The sequence below is a fragment of the Mizuhopecten yessoensis genome, unplaced genomic scaffold, assembly GCF_002113885.1.
Source record: "Mizuhopecten yessoensis strain PY_sf001 unplaced genomic scaffold, ASM211388v2 scaffold4121, whole genome shotgun sequence".
In the NCBI taxonomy this organism is placed as follows: Eukaryota; Metazoa; Mollusca; class Bivalvia; order Pectinida; family Pectinidae; genus Mizuhopecten; species Mizuhopecten yessoensis.
The window spans coordinates 908,574-934,015 of record NW_018405386.1 but is presented as its reverse complement, the minus strand read 5'-3'; the positions used below and the strand labels follow the sequence as shown (position 1 = coordinate 934,015).

The 25,442-nt window shown below is 35.9% G+C and overlaps 1 protein-coding gene across 2 annotated transcripts; it reads left to right on the top strand.

The window, feature by feature from the left end:
- Positions 1-46: 46 nt before the first annotated feature.
- On the top strand, positions 47-23,537 carry LOC110448562 (UPF0505 protein C16orf62 homolog). 2 transcript variants are annotated; one of them, XM_021494858.1, is made up of 26 exons: positions 47-94; positions 1,944-2,034; positions 2,427-2,612; positions 4,325-4,469; positions 5,572-5,651; positions 6,059-6,187; positions 7,610-7,694; positions 8,008-8,085; positions 8,274-8,418; positions 8,700-8,793; positions 9,314-9,391; positions 10,823-10,992; positions 11,482-11,593; positions 11,992-12,108; positions 12,571-12,624; positions 13,057-13,200; positions 13,726-13,811; positions 15,172-15,252; positions 15,510-15,672; positions 16,743-16,820; positions 18,583-18,697; positions 19,196-19,335; positions 19,676-19,841; positions 20,545-20,663; positions 21,439-21,585; positions 21,991-23,537. In XM_021494858.1, the coding sequence occupies exons 1-26, from the start codon at positions 78-80 to the stop codon at positions 22,087-22,089; spliced, it is 2,919 nt and encodes a 972-aa protein (XP_021350533.1). In that variant the 5' UTR covers positions 47-77; the 3' UTR covers positions 22,090-23,537. The 2 variants fall into 2 exon arrangements, with proteins under 2 accessions (XP_021350533.1, XP_021350532.1); XM_021494857.1 differs by having other exon boundaries at positions 4,322-4,469.
- The last annotated feature ends 1,905 nt before the right edge of the window (positions 23,538-25,442 follow it).

Genomic DNA, 25,442 nt, shown 5'->3' with positions numbered 1-25,442 from the left:
TTTCAACATGTTTATTTATACGAAACTACAAGTAAAGGAGGCGGTCCCAGAAAAGTCATGTGACTTACTTGTTCAAAATGGCGACCTACGAATGGTTTGTTATGATTTCTAGAATCGAAGATATTGTCATAAAATGCATAATGACTGCTGTGATTCTAATTCTTGCTGATACGTTATACGCAATAATTCAAAATTGTTAAATAGGCCTACATATTGTATGAAGCTGAAATTAGATATAGGATAAATTAATCGTTCTGTTACTGGCCAAAAATAATTTTACCAAATCTCTGATAGGGGAAAGTTTGGGAGAACAGGGAATACTAAACAGTAACATATCTGTAACTTGAGGATTATGTCCATCTTAAATGGCGCCTTATGTTGATCTTTCTATATTTTCTGAAACATTTCTTATCGTCACGTTGGAACTGGCCACAGGGGTTCGTCTCTATAAAAAAAAGACAAAACAAAAATATGTTATAATACATTTAAAGACGGAAATAAACCACTTTAACAGAGTGGATGAACACAAATAACACAGTTTTTAACTCTCAAAAAGTCTTATGCTTGCCATGAATAGTTCATATGCAAAGTTTATTTTATTATTCTATTTTTGTATTTAATAGATTTATTAAGAGACTGGGCATGCATAACCCCTCTTGTTAGAAATGATCCTTCGTTCCGGTAACAGTTACTGTTTATAGTAACAACTTTGTCACTGACATGGAAATAAAGTGAATTAAAAACAGTTGAAGTTCTTGTACGCATTATAGGAACAAGAAAGCCAGTGTCATTCTTTTAACATAACCCAAATTACATGTAATACAATAATTAAAGCATATTGGTGCTCAAAATTTGATTACTTTGATTTGATATCTCTTTTTTTGTACAATTAAAATATTGTATCACCTTCACTACATTGGTGTGCATTATGTTGGAAACAAAGGAATTCACAATTTGAGCTATAAAAAGAAAACATACAAAATGTCATGCTCATTGCGCATGCACACCCGTCATACAGACAGTGTATATGTAGCAGTTTGTCGTTTTGACAAAAAGTCAGGCATCAAAATTGATTAACCTTTGTGCACAAATGTGTCTAATTGTTATATTTATTAACTATCTTGAAGAATGACATCACATTTTGTCCCATATATTTAATAAAATAAACACAGTAACTGTTACTCAAATGCCTTAATTTCACATGATGGTTTAATTGTACCCAATTCAAACTGTTACAGCATAATTGTAATGTGATATTGAGGCAAAATGTTATTCCACCCAGTGATACAGTGTATTGATATAGTTCTTGTGATATGTGTTTGATTGGCATCACTGCTATATATTTATAAATTGTATTGATTAATGTATTATTTAATTATTAAATGTATATGTTAATTGTATTGAGAGTGGCTTATTCTAGCTAGATAGGGTGCTGTATCCAATGTTGTATATTTATTTTCATTTTATAAAGAGTAGTTATTTATTTGCATTTAATTAGTTGTGGCTGCAAGAAATAATAAAGTAAGCCAACATTTAATTTCTTACCTTAAGGAGGCTCAACCCTTTCCCAATTAACCAGCAGAACTAGTTGAAACTTTCACAATGTGGAGGCAATTTTATGAAAATCTAAGCATTCCAATGAAATAGGGATTTTTTTCGGGGAAAATAACAGAAAAAATAAGTTTACTCAAATTTCTTATTTTCCATTTTTTCTAGTGCGTGGCATTGTTAAAAAACATGCATTATGTGTCATTCAACTACATTGATTTGATTTAGTATTGTTTAACGTCCTATCAACAGCTATATGGTCATTTCAGGATGACAATGACAAAATGTACCTATACAAATAACATATTGAACTGTTTAACCACATTGCCACCAATAATTTTCAACTGTACGCCTGAAATGGAATGTTGTAATGTATCTAATGGTTTCCCTTCCAGGACCCCAAGAAAAAGAGACTACCTTCTAGAAGCAAGAAAGGAAAACCTACCACTGGAGGAGGCTACAAGCCATCCATTGAAAACAATCAGTGTATGTATCAATTTTCATCAATGAATTTCACTGATTTATGGGCAATGATACAAAAAACAAACATTGAGTATAATGTCTTTTAAGGTAAATTGATAGAAAACTAATGCATTTTACTTAAGACCCAATGTGTGTTGATGATTATGTTCCGTTACCCCCACCTAGTTCTGTTAACAATCATTCCTAAAATTATCTTCACTGTTATAACCTCATTTTGGAAATGCAGCTATGTCAGTGTGACTCATATGTCTGCTGTTCTCTGTGCTGATCACAGCTTCTATCCTTATAAGAACCCAACACATCAACAATGGGAAAGATGCTTGCCTAAGTAAGGTTTTGTTAGCATATAAAATCAGATTGATTTGAACTAGTGGTGGATTAATACATTTTTTCAGGTGGTGGAAGTAAAAAGTACAGAAAAGCGTGGGACCCCAATGAAGGGAGCCGGGGCCAGCAAAGCTGTAAAGACTGAACTGTTGGACCCCTTGAGCTCAGCACTGGAAGGTTCCGACCCACTGTCCATGTTTGCTGCTGAAGTCCAGACACAGACTGCATCAAAGACCCGCAGCTCCAGTCTGAAGGTACTCCTTGAGAAAGTCTTTTTATAATTGCCGTGATCATGTTTACAGTTTTCGAACAGGTCTTAAAATAATATAAGATATTATATGTACAATTTTTGGTCAATATAGATAGTCTCCTGCATCAAGTTTTCTGTAATCGTCTTGTAAGTGAAATAACATTGAAGTGTTGCAGTATGAGAAAAGATGATTGTTTTTATAAATGACTATATGGTCTGATACAGTATACTTTTCAACGCATTTTAATTAAATCATAATTTGATATAAATTTTGTGTTATCAATGCGTGTTTTTTTTTTGTTTAACTTTAAAAAATCAATCATCCAGCTATTTAATTACTTTGTATTATAAAAGATATTTGACATATTACTTCATATCAGACTCTTCGAATGAAGGTACTGTAAACAAAAAAATTACAGTATCTTTTTTACTGATTCTGAAACATTAATTTGAAATGTGACACACTGTTGTAAATGTAATCGTATATTTTTACATTCAAAGTTGATCTTGGTATTCATGTGTGCCAAGGTACTGTGACACTCATTAATATACAGTAAAATCTTGTTAAACTGCCAACATTTGTCCATAATTTTGGCATTATAAGGGGTTTTGGCAATAAATTGAGGGAAATGTATAAAGGAATTCTTAAGAAAACGAGAAACAGGGACATTGAAATATACATGGCGGAAAACAAGGTGGCAAATGAAACGAAGGGCACTATATCAAGGTTTTACTGTATTCCAAGAAATAATAAATACAGTGTAATTATAAACTGGTTATTTTAAAGGAAACAAAATGGTTACCTAAACATGACCTTGACTATTAAAGAATGGCCCCTGTACAGGTTGATTGTCACACTGACATGCATATGGAGTGACTGTCTATATTTATTGGTTCTGATCTATAAACAGAAATATTTCCAAAGTAGAGTTGGTTTTCTAATTCATAATTGTATGAATATTCTATAGTACCCCCACCAGTTCTTGGGGTTTGCCCTCTGTCCGTCCTTCCTTCCAAGAGTTTGTCCGGAACATATCTTCTATACTATTTCACCTGGAGTAACCAGATTTGGTGTACAAGGACATCTTGGGATGGCGGAGTACAAAGTGCAAGAATTAGGTCACTGTGACCTTCGACTTGACCTTTGAACTTAACTTTTGAAAAAGTTTGTCCGGGGCATATCTTCTGTACTATTTCATCTGGAGTAACCAGATTTGGTGTACAAGGACATTATGGGATAACAGAGTGCAATCATCACTTTGGTGTATGCTTCCTGACATAGGTGTACTGTTTGTTAAATATAGAAATCATTACTGGTAGGGGACTATGGATTGCCTTGCAACACTCTGCCTTGTTGAACTGAAGTTTGATTTTGGTAATAATAGTATACATACATGCCAACTTTCCCTATTTTGGAGGGAGACTCCCAATCTTGGACCCAAAAATTGAGCATTTTCAACCAGTGAATTTGCTTAACTATTTCTATTTTCTAAGATCTGACGATTTCACCTGGAAGAACAACTCAACAGATGCCATTTAAAAGTGTACTTTTTCCCCATGATGTTCATACACACATTTTATTTGTGCTTTTAATTCTGACCAGGCATAATCTCCCCCATAGAAATTTCAAACAGTTGGCAAGCGTGTGTATAATTATTTTTAGCACATGTCACTTATGTCATTAAAAAAGATCTTGAATATGTTTCATTGTAGCAGACTAAAACAGGCAATCCAAGTGATGACCTGGATGAGACTTTTGAGCCATGGAATGCCAAGAAAGCCAGCATCCTTACCAAGTACAGTACCTCTGAGAAACTTTCCATTACCACCAGCTTTCTGTCTGCATCAGACAAGGAAAGAGGTATGAACATAATATGCAAAATTACTGATGTGCCCTGTTTGTAGAAAAATTTCAAGAGAACCGCTTTACAGCATAGAAGAACTGAAAAGACAATGTTTGTTTAGATAAAAGTATGACAAAAATGTGCAGCAAATGAGTACACAATGACACATCAATGAGACACAGGAATATCAAGCTTAAAATCAGTATTAAAGAGATTGTTTATTCAGAACTTTTCTTAAAATAGCTAATAATCCCCATTTCCAAAGGAAGGTTGAGAGGCTGTTCTATAATTCTATTGCAGTTTTGTTGAAATATTGGATGGTGCATGTTTTCTGAAGAGTCGGTAAGGCACGATACGCCAAGGATTATACTCAGTTTCGCTCTTTGCACCCCTGGAATAAGTCGTAGCAAAATCAAAGGCTCAGTGTGCAGAGGAGACTAGTTTGATCCTTTGATATACATCAAAAGAATATGCCGGTCACATAACAGTAAATTTGACTGGCTATAAGCCGGGTGTCGCTCCTCTGTAATCTTCAATGGACAGTACATGTATCAGCCTAGCGATTGGTCGGGTTATTTTACCTGAGACCAATCAAATAGCTAGGCGCGTGCCTTCGATATAGCTAAGACATATTCCAGGTGTGCACAGAGCGAAAGTGAGTGTAATCCCTGGAGTATAGAGGATGGTGAGGCTCCATGGAGTATCGAGGATGGTGAGGCTCCATGGAGTATCGAGGATGGTGAGGCTCCAGACTGTGACCTGAGAAGTGCTGGTCGAACAAATGGTAGCACAAGTTCTTTGATATACACTGGAGAATTCAAGGCATAAATTTCTTGGGAACAAGACTTACCTGATATTATCTTGCAGCTGGACACATCAATAACATGTACAAGGCTAGTCCTGACCTAAAATTTGACTTTGTCAAACCTGTAATAGGACACAGCCAATCTAGGGCTCAAGAGGGGGCAATCGTCCTTTTCCTTCCATAGAATTAAAAAAAATAGGATCAGTTAGATGCAATCCGATATTATAACATCGTCTAGCAATTCTCAAATTTATTTTTTTGTGTTTGTCTATGGTGTGTAGTTTCTAATTTTAATCATGTGGCTCTTGTTACAGTGGTCATCAAAGCAGTGACGGCCACCACTGTGACAGATAAAGTGAGAAACAGACTCGAACAGCTAGATGATTTTGAAGAGGTTGGTTTATGATCTTCATTTTGTTTATCACTTTCATCCTGTTTTATACTTCCTGTAGTGACAAATAACGAATTTGAAAATCCTGGATTTGAAGAGGAGATTATGTTTCTTTCACATGGAGCTATTTTATCAGTTATTGATTTAGATGTAAATAACACTCTTTAAAAGGAAATCTGATCTGATTTTATCTTTTTACTAAAATGTTAATAAAATATTTGATAAAGATTCTGTTCTAAAAACATTTAGATTGTCCAAAATTGTGGTCTCTACCCTTTCTTTGTGGATTTGTGCTTTTCTAGTTTATTACCCATTTTTTAATTATTATTTTTACACGCAATGGTAATGTCAATCAAAAGAATTATCTTCTTAAAGGTGATATTTTGATCATTTTCAATAAATTGTTTTAGGGATCTGTTCAAGAGATGTTGAACCTTAGTCAGCAGGATTATGTGAACCGCATTGATGAGCTGAATCAGGCCCTAGTATCAGCCTGGGACAACGACCAGAGAGTAAAGGCTCTAAAAATAGCTATCCAGGTATGATGTGACATTCCTAATCCAGGTGTGGTATTACTCTTAACTGTTCAGTATTATTTACTATCCAGATGTGGTATTACACTTGATTATCCAGATGTGGTATTACACTTGATTATCCAGATGTGGTAATACACTTGATTATCCAGATGTGGTATTACACTTGATTATCCAGATGTGGTAATACACTCCATTATCCATATGTGGTATTACACTTGATTATCCAGATGTGGTATTACACTTGATTATCCAGATGTGGTAATACACTCGATTATCCATATGTGGTATTACACTTGATTATCCAGGTATAGCATTACACTTGATTATCCAGATGTGGTATTACACTTGATTATCCAGATGTGGTATTACACTTGATTATCCAGATGTGGTATTACACTTGATTATCCAGATGTGGTATTACACTTGATTATCCAGGTGTGGCATTACACTTGATTATCCAGGTATGGCATAACATCTATTATCCAGGTGTAATATTACACTTCTGGCACAATGGGTAGGGCACCTGCCTTTTACCAAGACAATCAGGGTTTGATTCTCCAAATCGACGTGAAAAGGTATGGGGTCACCTGCCTGCCCACATGGATTTTCTCCGGGTACTCCGGTTTCCGCCCACATTAAGACCCTCAGCGTACTAACATCCAAGCCGAAAAAAAGTGATTAATATAAGTTGATATAACTTCTTTAATAATTGATGTAAAATAGATAAAGTGATATCTATAATATTACACTAGATCCTAGTGTGGTATAACATTTATTATCCAGGTATGATAAATACAACATTAATTATCCAGATATGATATAACATTTATTATCCAGGTATGATAAATACAACTTTAATTCTCCAGATATGATATAACACTAATTATCCACATATGATATACCATTTATGATGCCTGTGTTCTATTTTACTTACTAAACCAGGTGCTCTGTTGCAATTAACCTTGATCATTTGACTTGATTTTAACAAACAAAATTATTCATCTTACATGTTAGAAAATGTTGGATTTGTCATTGTTTGTTTGTGCTCAGTCAGATCACCCAGAAGCATATAAACAATCGAACCCTGTACACCATACAAGGTAGAAGGATGACCTGGTGTTCGTCAATATTACTGAATGAGATCATCCTTTACTTCTCCATTATACCCTGTCAGTTCCTTCGTTCTTGTAGGTACCTATATGGTATTTTAGGATTATTTTTTTTGCCACAAGTGCATTACTGGATATGTTTTCCTGTAAATCTGATTTTCGAGGTCCTTTCTGAACACATCCATTTTCCATGAAACCTTTCATTCTGTGATGTCATTAGCAGTTATTGATGTGATCTGTTTGTATGGACTTAAATTGTGATGGGCTGTAAAAAAAATACCAAACCAAACTGTTTGTACTGCTGTGTGTGTTACAGTGTTCCAAGCTGTTAGCGGACACATCAGTGATTCAGTTCTACCCAAGCAAGTTTGTCCTCATCACAGACATACTGGACACGTTTGGTAAGTGTTTGTGAGCCTTGACCTCATTAACTTAAAACATTTACAGTAAATAATAATAAAAAGGACTTTCATTTATACCCCATAATTTGTCAAATTATGCCAGTGTCTAAACCTAGATGTTCCAGCAGGTGTAGGCTGAACTACCGGCATTTGGGTCAACATGTGTCTCACCATTGAACAATTGGTCTTCAAAAATTGGATTGTTTCTTTTGTGTAGCGCTTGGTGAAATTACTGTTTCTCTGTCTGTCGTTTTGTGTTATATGTTTGTGAAATGTCTGTTTGTGGAAATAAAACTTTTTTTTTTAATAACAGGAAGATTGGTGTACGACAGGCTGAAGGAGAAGGCCATGTACTACCCGCCTGGCAGTGGAGTCCCGGTCAAGTTACCAGGTGAGTATTTAAAGGGGAATTGCATATACATGTTCATTGTGTTAGGAAGTCTTCCAATCTATGGATTGACAACTAGGAAAGTATATTCCATGAAATGTACCCTATTTGTATGCCCCAGTAACATAGTGTTTGGCTTTTCCATCAGTCCGAATGTCTTTTCATATGACATCTTGGTTTGCATTCTGCAGACAATTTCACACCTGACCAGGTGCCTGAGTCAGCCAAGGAAACGTGTCGGAACTGGTTTTACAAGATAGCCTCGATACGGGAGCTTATACCTAGGTTCTACGTGGAAACGGCCATACTGAAGTGTTACAGCTACCTCAACCAAGGGTAGGTATATCTCTTTTATTGATAGCAAGTCAAGACTCTTTGTAAGTAAAGAAAATGGATAAAATGTTAAACCAATAGTAGTACTAATCCTATCCTGGCCTTGATCTACCTTCTTTTCGGCAAAGAAGAAAATTATCAAAAACTATCACGGCCTGTAATCCCTTTTTGTTTCATTGATCTATAAATACAAAGGTTGGTGTTGGAAATGGTGAAATCTATGATTTGGGTACTGGGTGTCAGGAATAGAATTATTCAAAATCTGGTATTGACATTTTTTTCAGGGAGTACACAGATGCGTTAAAAAGATTGATGGCCATGATCAAAGGTATCGGAGATCCCCTAGTGGCTATTTATGCCCGTTGTTATCTTAGCAGGGTAAGTAACTCTTTGCCTCAAATTGATACGTATATATATTTATAAACACTTGATGGTAAAAATAAGTTTGATTTATAGATGATTGTGAAACATTGGTGAAAAATGAAGATGCTACATATATAAGAAATCCCACAGTTTACAACACATTGTAGAACTAACCGTAAATAACACAATTTTTACATAATGGCTCTTCAAACAATTCTGCCTGAGGAAATTGTCATATTGGGGATGCAGCGGTAGTTTGTGTTTCACAGCATGTCAAAAGATTTTTGCACATATTTAGAATTTAAAATGTGAAAGTAGCAAACAATTTCAACTCTAACATTATCATTTCCGATTATTTTCATTCAATCTAATAGTGTGTAATATGGACGAAGATGGCAGGTGGGGGGAAAAAAGGAATTTAATGTCATATAGTACATATTGTATGTACCTAGGTCTCTGAAACTCTCCTATATACATTTGTAGTGTCAATTTGGTTCTGTATGAGTGACGGCCATTTCTTTTTGTTACTATGAAGGTTGGGATGCTGATAGCTCCTACGATCTCTGACCATCTGATGCCTTGTTTTGACGACTTCCTTGTCTCATATGCACAAGTAAGTCCTGGAACTGTTGGTGAATTTCTAACTCTCTAGTGAACCATCGTCACCGTAGTCAAGGTTTACTTAACTCTTTGCCTGCTGCCGACAGTGTCCTATCTTACCATCTGACACTGGCAATAGCAAAGACTGCCTCACGTAAAAGATTGAAACTACTTTTGTTTTCTAGATATCGATGCATTCCATCACCACCCATTATTCCCATGTCTAGTTTCTGGTGTAATCCGAAGCAGAAGTCGCAAAATAGCCTGAGAATTATCTCGGCTTTACAATGTGAATTTCACTGGTATTTCAAGGTGATCTAGTGCAGCACATGCTTACAATGTCTTCGATGACTTTTCTTCAGTGGGACATCAAGGAGGGAAACCTTTAAGGCGTAACAGACAATGCGAATGTGACACAAATATTACCTAAAGCTAACAGTTTGGAGATACATTACAATCTTTGTATTTGAAGCTGCAATGGTAAAATTCTGTAATATGACTTGGTGGCTGGATATAGGAAGGCAAACCGTTAAAGGTCACATTCATATCATACAGTGTTGAATTTTTATGTTCCTTTAACTCATTCACCCCTGAAATTTCTTAATGAACTATTCCAACTTTTGAATTGGAGGAGTTCAAATGCGTATCCAGGGATGAATGAATTAAACTGAGAAATTTATGCAGGGGTAATGAACAATGTCCTATAGGTGCAAAGGAATGTTGACTTCAATCTTCCAGGTTTCAGGAGTATACCTTAGGTATACCAATACCCTCTTATGGTAAATCCCTCCTATGGTAATTTAATACCAGGATCCGTATTCATGTAACCGTTCTCATGCTCAAGCATGGAATTAGTGCTCAAGCCTAATTTCTTCTTCTCGTTAAAAATTACTTTCGACTTTCTGATTGTTTGACAAGATTTAAGCGAGTTACAAGAAAGTTGGTTTGAACACAGAATCCATGCTTGAGCGTGAGAACGGTTTCATGAATACAGGCGAAGGTATCAATCTAGGTTTAGGGGAATCTACCCTTTTTCAGATTTGGGGGTAATTAGAATTTTGATACAAGGCTCTAGCATCATGAAGGTACAAGATAAATGTTTTGTCCGACATACATGTGTGCAGTATATTTCAATTAATAAACAATTTTAAGCTTAAAATTGTAGATTTTTTTGTTTCAATTATGTGAAGAAAATGTATATATGCAGTTTTATGCATTTTAACTGTTGAACTTTTTTTCTTTTTTGAAGCACACAGGGGGAATTTCAAAGAACAGGGGAATTTTTCTTCTGTAGGGGAAACTACCCATAAACGAAAGTGAATCAAGTCTAGATTGATCCCAGAATACGTATGTTTATCTGAGAAATTATTTCAGATGTAGCTTATATAGGTGAAAAAAATTGATTTGAATCAGTTAATGATGTCATCATGTCTATATCTTACAGATTCAGGGCGACTATGTACAGAATGTGCTAGCCATGCAGAAGCTGGAGATGCCTAAATACCTGACGCTGTTCTCCCCCGCCCTGGACTGGCTGCTGCAGTGTATCGCCAACAGGTCGTCTGAACAAACGCTCATGGACGTCCTCCAGAAGTTCAAAAAACACTGCAAAAGGTATTCTGTTGATTATATTTGATGAATCGTGGTTACCGGTTTAAGTGTTACCTTGTCTGTGTTTTGTTTGACAGAGTTGGGTCTAGTAGCTGTATCTTGACTTGAATGTAGTAGCTATAGTGTTAATCGTTACTTCTGCAGTCGTAGCAGTGTTTGTTCTGTGGGGAAGACCTATTTTTTTAATGATTGCAATTTGAAGGTTTGAATGTCCTCTATTGAATATGTTTTGAATTCACACTTGAATGTTACAAGCACCACAGTATTATAGAATAAGACAACTTTTGTGCTGAAAATGCTGGAGAAAAAAAATCCTCCATTCATGATTTTGAAATTGAGGTGATCCTTTAGGTGTTTGAATGCGCTTGGTATCAGGCAGTACTAACAACATTAGTACTGACTTATTCAGTAGGACTTAGTTTACGGTTTTCTTTATTAAAATACAAAAATAACAAATACTTAGACTCGGATGACTGTTTTGTTTAATTTCAGTGCTCTGCTGTTGAATTCTATCATTTCTGCGTTCAAACCGGAATACATTGCCGTTCGAGCTGTGGAGTTCACAGAAATGATTCGGGAAAGTGAGGATACTGGATTCCCAAAGGTAGCATATCGTGTAGATAACCTAAGTATTATTGCAGATTCAGTCCCATCAAAACAAATGACCAAACAATAATGTTAATCTTTATGTTTAGTTAGGTGGGACCTGATTGATTTTTACATTACTGGATAATTTTCATGTTGAAATGTTTGTTTGAACAATGTTCAAAAAATGGTTGGTTTGAAATAGTGATTTGTCTTTAAAAAAATTGACTACATAGGTACTTTTGATATATTTGATGTAACTTTTGTTAAAAGGGATGGCAAACATTGTATTTTCTTTTTTTTTTTAAGGAAAGAGAGACTTGCAAAGATACAAACATTTATTGTAGTGGCACTTTTACTCGTCTTAGGGAAATCATTGAATACCTCGTACATATGTTAATGTTTTTTCTTTGGTAGCATTTGTTGCACCGAACCCTTGGGCTGTGTCTTGTGATGACTTCTCCCCCCGAGGAACAGAAACTTACCGTCCTCAATGAAGTATGGAAGGCGGTCATGAAACTCAAAAACCCTGCGGTAAGAACCAGTACTTCAAAAAAAGACCTGGGTTCATACAAAAACCTTGGTGCGGCTGTTGAAAGTCTATTCAGCAGCTTGTTAACTTAAACTATCTTGTGGCGTTCAATGTTTTGTAATACATTAAAATTATGACACAATATGTAGAGAATCCCATTGCATATGACTTTCATCATCAAGCTTTAGTTTGGGTACCTAAACATGGGATTGAGTGTGATTTTTTTTAACATATACACAACAAAAACATGCTAAATTAATTGTTTAGAAATCAAAATCCAAAACAGCCATATGTGTTAGTAAATCAAATACACATATTGAACTTATAATATACGAAAAAAAATAATTTACAAGATCAAAACATTAGATATGAAAATTGCATTCTTCAAGACGGTGACACGATATTAAAGTGTGATAGAATTTTTCATGTTAAATGCTAATTTTGTACTTTCTACCATTTTGCAGGATTACATTGGCAGTGCAGAGATTTGGATTGAATATGTAGTTATAAACTTCAAGGTAAGTATGACACTTGATGTAAATTTGAATAAAACTTTAAATTAATGATTTGAAAAATAATTAATTGTTATTATTCTTTATAATCAAATTTTGCAATGCATGGACTTTTCCAGGTATCTTTGATGCTACTGTACCTCTTTTTCTTCGAGTTGTGGCTTTGAAATTACATGTCACATGGTCTCAATTACTGAAACGACGTTACGCTTTGACGCCGTCAAAAGACTCCCACACTGGAATATCCAGTGGAGGGAGATCTCCCACCCTGAGCATCCTGGAGGTTGGCAAGCCTCATGTGATATAATTGATTACAAAGAGAATAGCCTGAAAATTGATGCACTTGACTTTCTGGTTAACTAAGAATATATTGCTTAAGTATATGATAGTTCTGCTGATTACAGTAATAAAACACTCGATCACATGCTACTGTTGTAGAAGAGGGAGGTGAATACAATCCTAGCAGACATAATCAAACACATGACTCCGGACCGAGCATTTGAGGATTACTACCCACAGCTCCAGTCTGTCGTCGCCAAAGTTGTGACCCACATACAGGACTTCTCTGAGCTCTTTGCATTGGTAGGTTTAAATGTTTCATCTGTCTGGAAAGAATTTCCCGAAATAGTTTTTTTTTATGTCAAATAATGTATTTTCTAGGATTTTTTTTCTAGACAAATTTTGAAATTAATATATTTTGTTGAAATTTATCCATATCTGATCTGAATAAACATATATAATTTATTGCTGACATTTGTGAATAGAAAATCTCACTGCAACATCATTATAAAAATAATCATGTAATGCTTTTCAGGGAAAATATATGATATGTTTTTCCCAAAAAAATGCTTTTTATCGGTGTTTGAAATATATGGATATCCTCGAAGCTATAATTTTAGGATATTCTTTAAATTTTTGCATAGGATATCATAACTAAAGTTCAGGAAACTTTCTTAGATTTTTTCCCTCACTTCCTTAAGGTGTTCCTATAGTCACTGTACAGTGCTACATTTTGTAGGGATTTAAGTTTATAATTACCACACGCACAGCCTTGACCTTGAAAGTGTTGAGGGATAAAAATTACCAACTATCAAACTCTATTTTTAGACTAAGTTCCTGCCGTTCATAGACATGTTCCAGAAAGAGGCTGTCAAAGTTGATATATGTAAAACCATAATGGAAGCTTTTGCAAAGTAAGTCGATGTTGGTATTTACTCTTTTTGTAAATATTTAACAAATCAAAATAACATTCTGATTTAACACATCATGGCTAGTTTTGCTCGGGGTGAAAATTGTATAACTGGATAGGCCTACCAGTAACTTGATCTGAGTGAAAGAATGTTGTGGATGTTAGAGAAATTAAATTACTTGTTGATTTACCTTGTTCTGAGTTGAATTACTTGTTGTTGATTTACCTTGTTCTGAGTTAAATTACTTGTTGATTTACCTTGTTATGAGTTAAATTACTTGTTGATTTACCTTGTTCTGAGTTTAATTACTTGTTGATTTATCTTGTTCCGAGTTAAATTACTTGTTGATTTACCTTGTTCTGAGTTTGTAGTCCTAACATGATCTGAGAGAAAGGATGTTGTGAAGCTACCTGGATGTGAGAGAAATTAAATAACTTGTTGATTTATCTTGTTCTGAGGGAAAGGGCATACCTAGCTTGTATCCTATGCGTGGGTTTATCTTGAACTGAGGGAAGGGTATACATGTACCATAATACGTGGGTTTTAACTGGTCTGGTGGAGAGGACACGTTGCTGTATATTTCAATTTTTATGCATTAAATACTACAAAAAGTGTTTTGTGTGTATGTTCAAATCTGCTCAAGTGTCCACCTGCATTAAGAAAACACCTGTGTTAAGAGACCAGTGATAATCTCCCCTTTGTAGTGATTTCATTGTGAATTGAACCTCTTAGGGTACATTCGCGTATCCGGTTGAAACGGTTGAACCAGTTCAACCTGTAAAGAAAACGACAGGTACAGATTTGGACCGAGGCTGACCTCACGAAAATTTGGTACGTGTAGATTGAGGGGTCCAGACGTACCTGACCGAAACTAAAATGCTGACTATTGCCAATTTGCGTTATTTCTTTCTTAAACAATGTCAAGTCGCATGTAATTTTTAAGATCCGTTATGTAATTTAGTGGACGCGTGGGAAAATGGCATAATATTCTTGATACATTGTTTTTTATTCTCCGAAACTGTGGATTTTTAGCTCTGCTTATAGAACGGTCCAAGTGTGTTCGTTTATCGTGGAAAATTTCTGCGCCACATGTACCGTTTCAACCGGGATACGCGAATGTAGCCTAGTTAAGAGACCGTCTGTATTGAGGGACTGTGTTTTGGATTCCATAAAGGATAGACCCTCAATACAACTTCACACTCATGTAACTATGCTATAAATTACTAGTGAAATGAAGATGGCCAGGACCAGGGTATGCATTTTGATATTGATAAAGTTTTGATGTTTCACCCCGGTTGACTGTCTTAATTATTTCTCATTCATGTTTTACTGAATAATCATAGTATTTTTTGTCCATTTTCAGACACCAGTCCGAGCCAACAAATGACCCTGTGATTATAAATGCTTTAACTTTCATCTGTAAAACCATGCATGATTCTGTCAAGTAAGTAACATATACCCTATAACTTTCATCTGTTGAACCATGAATCAATCTGCCAGTTATCAAGTATATTATAACTTATATCTGTGAAACCATGCATGATTCTGTAAAGTAAGCATCATAAAAGCTAAAACTTCCATCTGTTGAAGTGTGTATTGACTGTCAATTATCATGTCAATTAAATTTCTTTCCTGTGAAACCATGCATGATTCAGTCAAAATATATAGATTTGTATCATATTGGTTCAATTTTACCCACAGTGCACTCACCCTGGCTGATGAGAAGAAGATGGTGAGCCACCTAATTTCCAATTTTGTGCTGAAGATTTCCTTTGGGAAGGACTTTGAGCAACAGCTTAGTTTTTACGTCGAGGCGAGATCTGCTTTCACAAATCTGGATCTTGTCCTCATTCAACTTGTACAGGTAAATACTGACGGCCATCTTCACCTGATGCTCTTGACATGCTATTTAGGGAGAAAGAAAAGGAATTGTAATAGAATACCTAAGATAAAAAAATCTGAAATAAATTAAATAAGAACATACAATAAATCATTGATATTTCTCCAAGTCATTTCAACATGATAAAAAAAGATTCACTAATATTAGAGAATTTTTATGTTAATTGTGAATTCAAAGGGCAGACATATTGTATTAATACTGGTTCTTCTTCTTCTGGTTCTTCTAATCTCAACTGGCGGGGCCATAACTTTTAAACCGTTAAAGATATCTTGATGAAACTTAAGGTGTGCATGCATCACCCACGGAATGTGTGCGGTGCACTGGAATTAGGTCACTGTGACCTTCACCTCAAGGTCAAAGGTCAAATAAGTGCAACATTTTTAGTAAATTCTTGTCTGGCCTGTAAATTTTAAACCGTTAAAGATATCTTGATCAAACTTGAAGCATACTTGCATCACCCACAGAAGGTGTGAAATGCACTAGAACTAGGTCTCGTGCCCAACTATATACAGAGTTATGGCACTTTGTTTAATTTTAATACCGAAGTTTGTCCACGGCATAAGTTCCATGTTATTTCACCTACGTTGACCAAACTTGCCATATTTATGTATCTTGGGGAAGGTGAAATCTCTGGCACTAAAATCAGGTTTTGTGCTTCACTAAATACAGAGTTATGGCCCTTTGTTTATCTTTTGATACCGAAGTTTGTCCACGGCATAACTTCCATGTTATTTCACCTACATTAACCAAACTTTTAATGTATCTTGGGAAGTAGCTATATATAGGAGTGTCGCATTCTAAATTCGGATCTCGTACCCCGCTTTTTAAAGAGATATGGCCCTTTGTTTTTTTTTTGATACCGAAGTTTGTCTATTGGCTAATAAGGGGAGACATATGTTTTTGTTCACAAAAACGAAATTCTAGTTAAAATTTATATAGTTTCAATTTGAATGTAGGTTTAATAGTTTACTTATATAAATGTTATTGGGTTTCTTGTGTTTGTTTACAATAATTGTTTTGACATGTGATTTCAGAATGTAAACAATTTGGCCATAGAAACGAGAAGAGTTGTTAATGGTAATCATTCAAGGAAGACCGGGAACTTTGTACGGGTAAGATAGCTCACTCTCCTGGTATTATAGTGTGTGTTAACAGTCATGGTAGACTAGGAACTTTGTACGGGTAAGATAGCTCACTCTCCTGGTATTACAGTGTCTGTTAACAGCCATGGTAGACCGGGAACTTTGTAGGGGTAAGATAGCTCACTCTCCTGGTATTACAGTGTGTGTTAACTGCCATGGTCGCCTGGGAACTTGTACGGGTAAGATAGCTCACTCTCCTGGTATAACAGTGTGTGTTAACTGCCATGGTCGCCTGGGAACTTGTACGGGTAAGATAGCTCACTCTCCTGGTATTATAGTGTGTGTTAACAGTCATGGTAAACTGGGAACTTTGTACGGGTAAGATAGCTCACTCTCCTGGTATAACAGTGTGCGTTAACTGCCATGGTCGCCTGGGAACTTGTACGGGTAAGATAGCTCACTCTCCTGGTATAACAGTGTGTGTTAACTGCCATGGTCGCCTGGGAACTTGTACGGGTAAGATAGCTCACTCTCCTGGTATTACAGTGTCTGTTAACAGCCATGGTAGACCGGGAACTTTGTACGGGTAAGATAACTCACTCTCCTGGTATTACAGTGTGTGTTAACAGTCATGGTAGACTGGGTGGTATTACAGTGTGTGTTAACTGCCATGGTCGCCTGGGAACTTGTACGGGTAAGATAGCTCACTCTCCTGGTATTATAGTGTGTGTTAACAGTCATAGTAGACCGGGAACTTTGTACGGGTAAGATAGCTCAATCTCCTGGTATTACAGTGTGTGTTAACAGTCATGGTAGACCGGGAGCTTTGTACGGGTAAGATAGCTCACTCTCCTGGTATTACAGTGGGTGTTAACAGTCATGGTAGACCGGGAAATATGTAAGGGTAAGATAGCTCACTCTCCTGTTATTACAGTGTGTGTTAACAGTCATGGTAGACTGGGAACTTTGTACGGGTAAGAAAGCTCACTCTCCTGGTATTACAGTGTGTGTTAACAGTCATGGTAGACATTAACTAGTCTTAAAGAGTAAGTTTCACAATTTTGATTCCTGCAATTAATGTTCTTTTTTGAAGCTGAAACTGAACTGAACTTCTTACTTTTACTCAAGTCTGAATTGAAACACCCTTATAAATCTTCAGTAACTACATTGTATTATCATTCCCTAGCATACTGCATACTGTGTACACAAATCTTTGTCAGTAAACTCAGAAATAGCTTTACATCCTCGATTCTCCAGGGGTTATACCGTCACTTTCGCTCCCCGCACCCCTGGAATATGTCATAAAAAATTGAAGACAGGCAGCTAGCTACACCCAACTTCAAAGCCAGTCAATTTTACCGCTACGCGACTGACAGATTCTTTTAATGTACATCAAAGGATCAGACTAGTTTTTTTCGTCTCAACCACAAGGTGGTGGACACTGTACATTTGATTTTGCCATGAAATATTCCAGGGATGCAGAGAGGGAAAGTGAGCATAACCCCTTGAGTATTGAGGATGGCTTTGTTAAGGCTTAATACAAAGTAAGAATATTATATTTGGTACAGATTTGTTCTCGATATTAGTATAATTTATATGGCTTAGTTTCATTAAGCATATTCATATAAATGTATGTTTTACTGTATTACCAATTTCAAAACAACTATGTGACGAAAATATGAAAAAATAATATTTTTAAATCAAATTTAAGAATTTGATGTGAACACTGACCAACAATGATTTGATATTCCCCGATAGCCATGACCATTATCAAAGCCTATTGTTTGTACAGGCCTGTGCTGCATACTGCTTCATCACGATTCCGTCGCTACAGTCCAACATGGCTCAGCTCCACCTGTATCTCCTGTCTGGCCAGGTGGCCCTGCTTAACCAGTGTTATAGTCAAGGTTGGTTCAGGGACTCAAACAATATCCTATTCAAAACTCAAGTGATTTTAAAGATTTCATCATCCACTCTGCAGAATTTGAAAGTCTATTGACAGAACTACTTGATCATCTGTATCAAGTAGATCATAGTAAATCATCATAATCAAATATGGGATTGGGCACTATGATTGCCACAAAAAGTTCAAACTTGCACAATAGATGGAATGCAGGGGATTTTTAATGATTTTTTAGGTCCGCTCTGCAGTATTTGAAAAGCTGTTGACAGCACTACACACTTAAAGTGACTTTGCTTCATAAAGTGGAATTAAAAGAGTGAATCAGTTCTTTGGTTGAATTAGTACAGGATAAAAATGTGCATAACTCTTTAAAAGTTGTTTATATGTCATTAATGCATATGCATACATGTTTTGAAATACTATGATAGGTTTTTGTTGCATACACATGTGTTACAGCATATTGTTGCATACATGTGTTACAGCAGATTGTTACATGTTACAGCGGATTCATGCTTAAAGGCTGCCATTTCATTAATACCTGATGTACCAAAAAACCTTTACCTTGATGGAAAGACAAGGTCATCGGAGCCCTTCCTTGTAGAGTTCATTTACAACTTCCTGTCTACACTGTTAGCGGTTCCGGTAAGTTGTTTCAACTATGTAGAATGAATCCTTTATTACTGTAAATCCTGTTGAAAATAGATTTTACCCATAATCCTCCTTAAACTAGACATCTAGTTAAGTCTTAACTTTTTTTATATCAATAGAGTTTGGATCCAATTTTGCTAAGTATATGTTGGTAATGATGCATAAGTTGAAATCCAGAAATTATTAATGTTTTCAACTTAGGAAAGTCACCTCTTTTTCACCTCAAACCTTTTTTTTGTAACCAGGAAAAGATTTCTTTCGCTCTAAAAATGGTACCAGTAAATTCAAAATGGAGGAAATTTTTGAGTATAGAGATTTGTGTGTATGTTTGCAGGACAATCCTGACTCAGGCGTGCTGTACTTGTTGCGTGGTCTCCTCAACATCCTCCAGAACTACACATGGGAACAGAGCACGGATACCAAAGTACAGATCTACACACGTGTACTGGCACTGCTGTCCGCCACTAGTCAGGAGGTCTACCTCTATCACGTTGATAAAGGTCAGTTTCTGTCAGGGCCACCAGAATTAATTCCGGAGATATTCCTGTATCACTTCTATACAGATCAGTCTCTTCTGGGGTCCTGGCACGAAGTCCGGAGATATTCCTGTGTCACTTCTATACAGATCAGTCTCTTCTGGGGTCCTGGCACGAAGTCCAGAGATATTACTATATCACTTCTATACAGATCAGTCTCTTCTGGGGTTCTGGCACGAAGTCCAGAGATATTCCTGTATCACTTCTATACAGATCAGTCTCTTCTGGGGTCCTGGCACGAAGTCCAGAGATATTCCTGTACCATCTAGATACAAATCGGTCTCATGTAGGTATGTTTCACAGCATTAACGCGGGAGGTCTATAATAAAAACCGGTATATGTCAGGTTCCCAGTATTGGATTTTGCAGTCCTCCACCACCATAATCTTCCTAGACTGACCTTTCACTTGGAAAGAGAAAGTGTTTGTGATAGAGTGGGTATTTTCAAATGTTTTGCTGTCGAAATTTAACTTATTGATGGTAGACTACAATATATCTCTTACAAACACAATGTCATTGTGTTTTTCATCATCAAACCATTGCTGTTGAGAAGAAATATTTGATGCAAATACAATGTGATTCCATTTATAAGCCATGAGTTTTATGCCTGAAATTGACTTTTTGACAACTATGCTTTAATGATCTTATATCTTTATGTGTGTATACAGTTGATGCAAATGACGCCATGTATGGATCTGACCCGAAGTTTCTGTCAGAGGTCAATGCAATTTGTTCTACATTACTGGAGGAAATACTCAACCACTTGAAAACACTAGCAACACCAGAGGTAAGTCTTGGTGTTAACATCAGGATGTCTTTGATTTCCCTTCATAGTTTCATCTTGGAACACTTTTTACCTTGTTTAAATGATGTAGAAAATTGATCCAATAAATCGGTTAAGCTGGAGATCAGTGGAAGATTTTTGTTTTGTATATAGTTAATGCACATGTAACCATTGTCACTCAAAGGTCTGTGACAAAGTTATATGTCGGTTTCATGCCAAGGTTAGCCATAGTTGTAGATTATTGTGATGCTAAATTCAATGTCATAGTAAACAGGTCATCATCATCACGAAGTCAATGTCATGGTTAAAGGTCATTGACATGTCAAGGTCAAGGATACAGTTATAGGTCATTGTCATCCTGAGGTCAATTACAGCTATAAGTCAAGGTCACTGTCATGATTACAGGTCATTGATTCCATTGTCCATGTCACATTTTTAGGTCATTGCCATCATAATGTCAGTGACAATATTCAAGGTTATTTTCATGCCAAGGTCGTTGTCATGGCTACAAGTCACTGTCATCCAAATGTCAATGTAACAGTCATAGATCAACAAGATCAAGTAAATGTTTTTGTCATCCAATTTGACACGGTAGACATTCTGAATGGCAGAAGATATTTTGATGACACTTTGTTGACATTTGTCTTGTCCTAGATCACTGTATTGTATACTAGTCATTAGGATGTTGATCACATAGATTTTGTTCTACTAGACAATTGGTAAACTAGGTAAAACTTGTTACATAACTGTTTTTGAAACTTAATTCTCTTCTTTTCAGACATTCAAAAGGCAAAGTTTTCTAGCATTAGAACTGTTCAACACTTTAATTTGTCATGGCGACATGTCCCAACAACAGTCGTTTACCTTGGCAACCAACTTGTGGAACCTGGCTCAGAAACATGGCCAGAATGATACCAAACAAATGGTAAGACTTTCAATTTTAAACTGTAAAGCTGGTCTTGAAATGAAAGTTTTGATTAAAATGATCAAAATTAATTCATCAATCGATAGCAGCTCTTGGTGTTATTAAGTTTGCCAGCAATGGCATTTTGTGCTTAGGATCACATTTGTTAAAACATGCATTCCTCCAATAGAAAAATACTGTATATGGTGTCTGTTCATTTGTGACCTGAACTTATTGTGATATACAAACCACCCACCTCTTGATAGAAATTTAGTTAGAACTAATTAGTTTTAATGTTTCCTGAAATTTGAAATCTGTTGCAGGAACAAAATTGTTAATGTTTAGCCCCTTGAAATGAAAATCCTCTATAGTACGTGCCTGTTGTTTAATTCCCATGTTTCAGAACTCATTCTTGGTTATTTGCAGGTGCGGTGTTACGATCTGGTGAAGAGGAAGGCTGAGGCTACGGCGGATAAAGCTCTGGGAGACTTGGTGAAGAGACTCCCACTGGATTCTCGGGCGTAAAGAGGGAACAAGCATCACTACCAGGCATAGACATATGATGACATCTTTATCAGGACATTGAAGAGGACTTTTAAGTATAGATTGTCTGGTATCCACTACTAGACTGTTAGATAAACAACAGACTGAGACAGCTCAAATCATGTGACCCTATATGGTTCTTTCTGGCTTTCTCCAGTTATACACTGATCTATCTACCTAGTATAGAGATAAGACACTGATTATCTGAACAATTCATATCACTATATTAGGGTTTCTAATAATGACCGTTAAGAAGGTGTCACATTTAGTGCTAGATTCTATACAAGAAACAGGCTTTGAAATGAGCTTTACTTCTAGACTGTTGCAAGTAAAGAAAAGACAATCGACAGGGAAGACCAACGTCAGATAAATTGGTTTTCTTTAATGATGAAACATTCTTCAATATTCAAGGATGTTTTTCTTTTAATGATGCTATATACGGTACATCAGTGATATATGATTTGTCAGTACTGTACTAAATTGAACTTTTTGAAGTGTGCTAGGAGTCAGACCCGAGATGCTTTTGGATGTATTAGCCCTGTAGTAACTAGTGTAACCACTGCGATACTACTATATGTAGACTGATTTGATACCAAAAGAAAAATAACACATAAGGATCACACCTGCTAAATACATTCCATTCGTGTCACAGCAGTATAATGTTTAGATGTGGCTGTGGGGGAGAAGTGATTGAGAATCTACAGAATTCCTGTAAGTCACTGAAGAAGTGTGTGATTCCCAAATCTGTCGGGAACTAATTTACTGTCAGTAGAAGATCTCTAATATTGATTTGGTAATCGGGACATGTCATGTTGTTGCATTCCTCACACCTCTTTTAAGGGACTGACTTACTGACGAGTGAAAGTCTTGTTCTACTGAACATATACTTATTTATTGAGCTCAGAAGTTTGTTAATTTTGGAGAAAAAAATATAAAAGTCATGAAAGATTGTAAATGTGATAGTGGTATGTTTGTATAATGAAAATATGATTGTATGCAGGATAGCTGGCAGAATGCTGATTTCTGAACGACCACATGATGGCCATCTCCCTAATATATCCCCAAACCATTATGTTTTTATGACCAAAGTAAATTTTCTAAAGGGGTAAGTAAGGTCTGAATTGGTCAAAGTCGTGATGAAAGTATTGCAGGATTTTTTTTTTTTTAAATTTTAGTATTTCATGCATATTTTGTACCAGGTAATCCTAATGCATTGTACTAATGTATAATTCAAATGGTTGGCCAAATGTTCAAATTTATGCATTACTGTGTTATCATGTTAGTGATTTTTCTATGAATCTGTATTGTAATGTAAATTGTCTGAAATGATAAATAGTAAATACATACATTGCTTTAACATTATTGATGAGTGCTGTAGTTTTGAAAAATTGTTTGTCACATTTATTTTTACAAGGTGCAATAAACGAATACAAAATATGCTGTTTTAATTTGTCTTGTGTTTTACAGATCATATAGGTATTGGCCTCGAAAAGAAAGAGGGGAGATATACTATACACATAATATATACTAATATGTGAATAGTAACACCCCCTCCCCCACCCACCCCTCTGTTAGTTTGAGGCAGTTGTAACCTCTGCACTGTTTAAACCTTTCACCCCTATGTAACTTAAGTAAACTTTACTATGCATTGATCTGGATGAGTCCATTATGGTCTACAGCGGTGAAAGGGTTAAGTTGTGGAGATAAGGTTTCTATTTTACTATGTGTACATTTCACAAAGGACTTCAGTATAGATTGATAATACTCCTGAATGATAAGGATACAAGACTGATTTTTTTACAATCAGGAAAAAATTACCTGACAAATTTTCTGGAAAATATTAGAAAGCCTTCAATCTCTATCAAAAATAATTTGATTGAAACTTTATTTTTCCTTTCCGTATTGTATACCACCATTCCCTATATGCTGATAAAAATGATGTTTTTAAAACTACATATGCATACGAGTCCCATTAAAGCAGCTGATATTTACCTTTCTTACTATGCAGAGGCCAGTTCGGATAGCATAACTGCATTTGTCGGTGTTTTGGGATCAGATATAATTCATAGGCTCCTTTTTATCAGCTTCACCTTTTGACAGTTTCTCCAGTGTATTAATGGTGACCTTACTTTATCAAATATGTTTGGGAAAAATGAAGACTTTTCTTTAAACCGGTACGATTACTAATTTTTCTTTACCTGGTAGAAATACGTACCAGTCATCCCTGCTTATGGATGCTTAGGTGCAAAAGAACAATTAAGTAAGTGTATACTGTACCAAAGTGATGTCATGCATCCATCTGTTGGTCGACAATTTCTTCAAACCACTTTTTTCTTAATCATGCACTGACTGGAATTTCACCAAAATTAACTTGATTTGACAATCTCCTCAGGATGAATATCAACAATATAGAGGGGGTTGAGGGTGGGGCCAAAAAGGGGTTATGAAAATGGTTGAAATCACCAACCTAGGAGACATGCACAAATATCAGGAAACACAAACACGTACACACTAAGTCTTCCAGGATTGGCTCTGAGGGCTGCCACAGCCCTTAAGAACTTGATCCCCGGGGTCATAATATCGAAACAGTTGAGATTCTCATCCTATTATTATATATATATATATACCATTGCTGAACATACAGTTTTGGATGCAGGTATGGTACCACTAATTGTACCCAAAGGTCTGGCCCCCACCCCTGGGAACTTAATCCCTGGGTCATAACGGGGCAATAAGATTAAGATTTCCTCTCCATAATCATGAATACCTGGTACATATATTGCAGAGCATGCAAGTTGGCCCCTGCCCCAGGGGACCAAGTCTCTAGATCATATTTATGAAAACAGTCACCACCCTATCACCATGTATGTTTGCTTAATATAGAATGAAGAGATGAACACTATACAATGTACCATGCTACCAATGTTAGTTCAACGGTCTGGCCCAACCCAATATTGCATGGAGACTGATTTGTAATGTCTTGATTTCAATGAGCAAGTTTTGCCATGATTGCACACTATCTGGGTCACTTGTATTATGGGCATACCTGTTTTAAAATTTAAAGGGGATTTTTTTTTATCAAATCTAAATCTATTAATTACATTTCATTTATGTACATAATCCAGATCTTTGTAGATAAAGCAATACAAGATACAATATTTTTTATTTAGAGTCGTATATGTTGTAATGGAAACATTAGCTCTGTATATGTAGTTGTATTAATCGAATGATTTCATCTTTTTCAATGACAGTTTTACGGTAATTTTTCGACCTATGATAATAAATCTAAAAATTATAAAACATCTCAATGGATATATTGGCTACATATATATATA

Bases quoted from the DNA above. Each gene is read 5' to 3' on its own strand.
- LOC110448562 (XM_021494857.1), top strand. The intron at 6,188-7,609 runs GTATGATGTGAC...TGTGTGTTACAG, and splicing joins CTCTAAAAATAGCTATCCAG to TGTTCCAAGCTGTTAGCGGA. The intron at 19,336-19,675 runs GTAAGTTGTTTC...GTATGTTTGCAG, and splicing joins CTACACTGTTAGCGGTTCCG to GACAATCCTGACTCAGGCGT.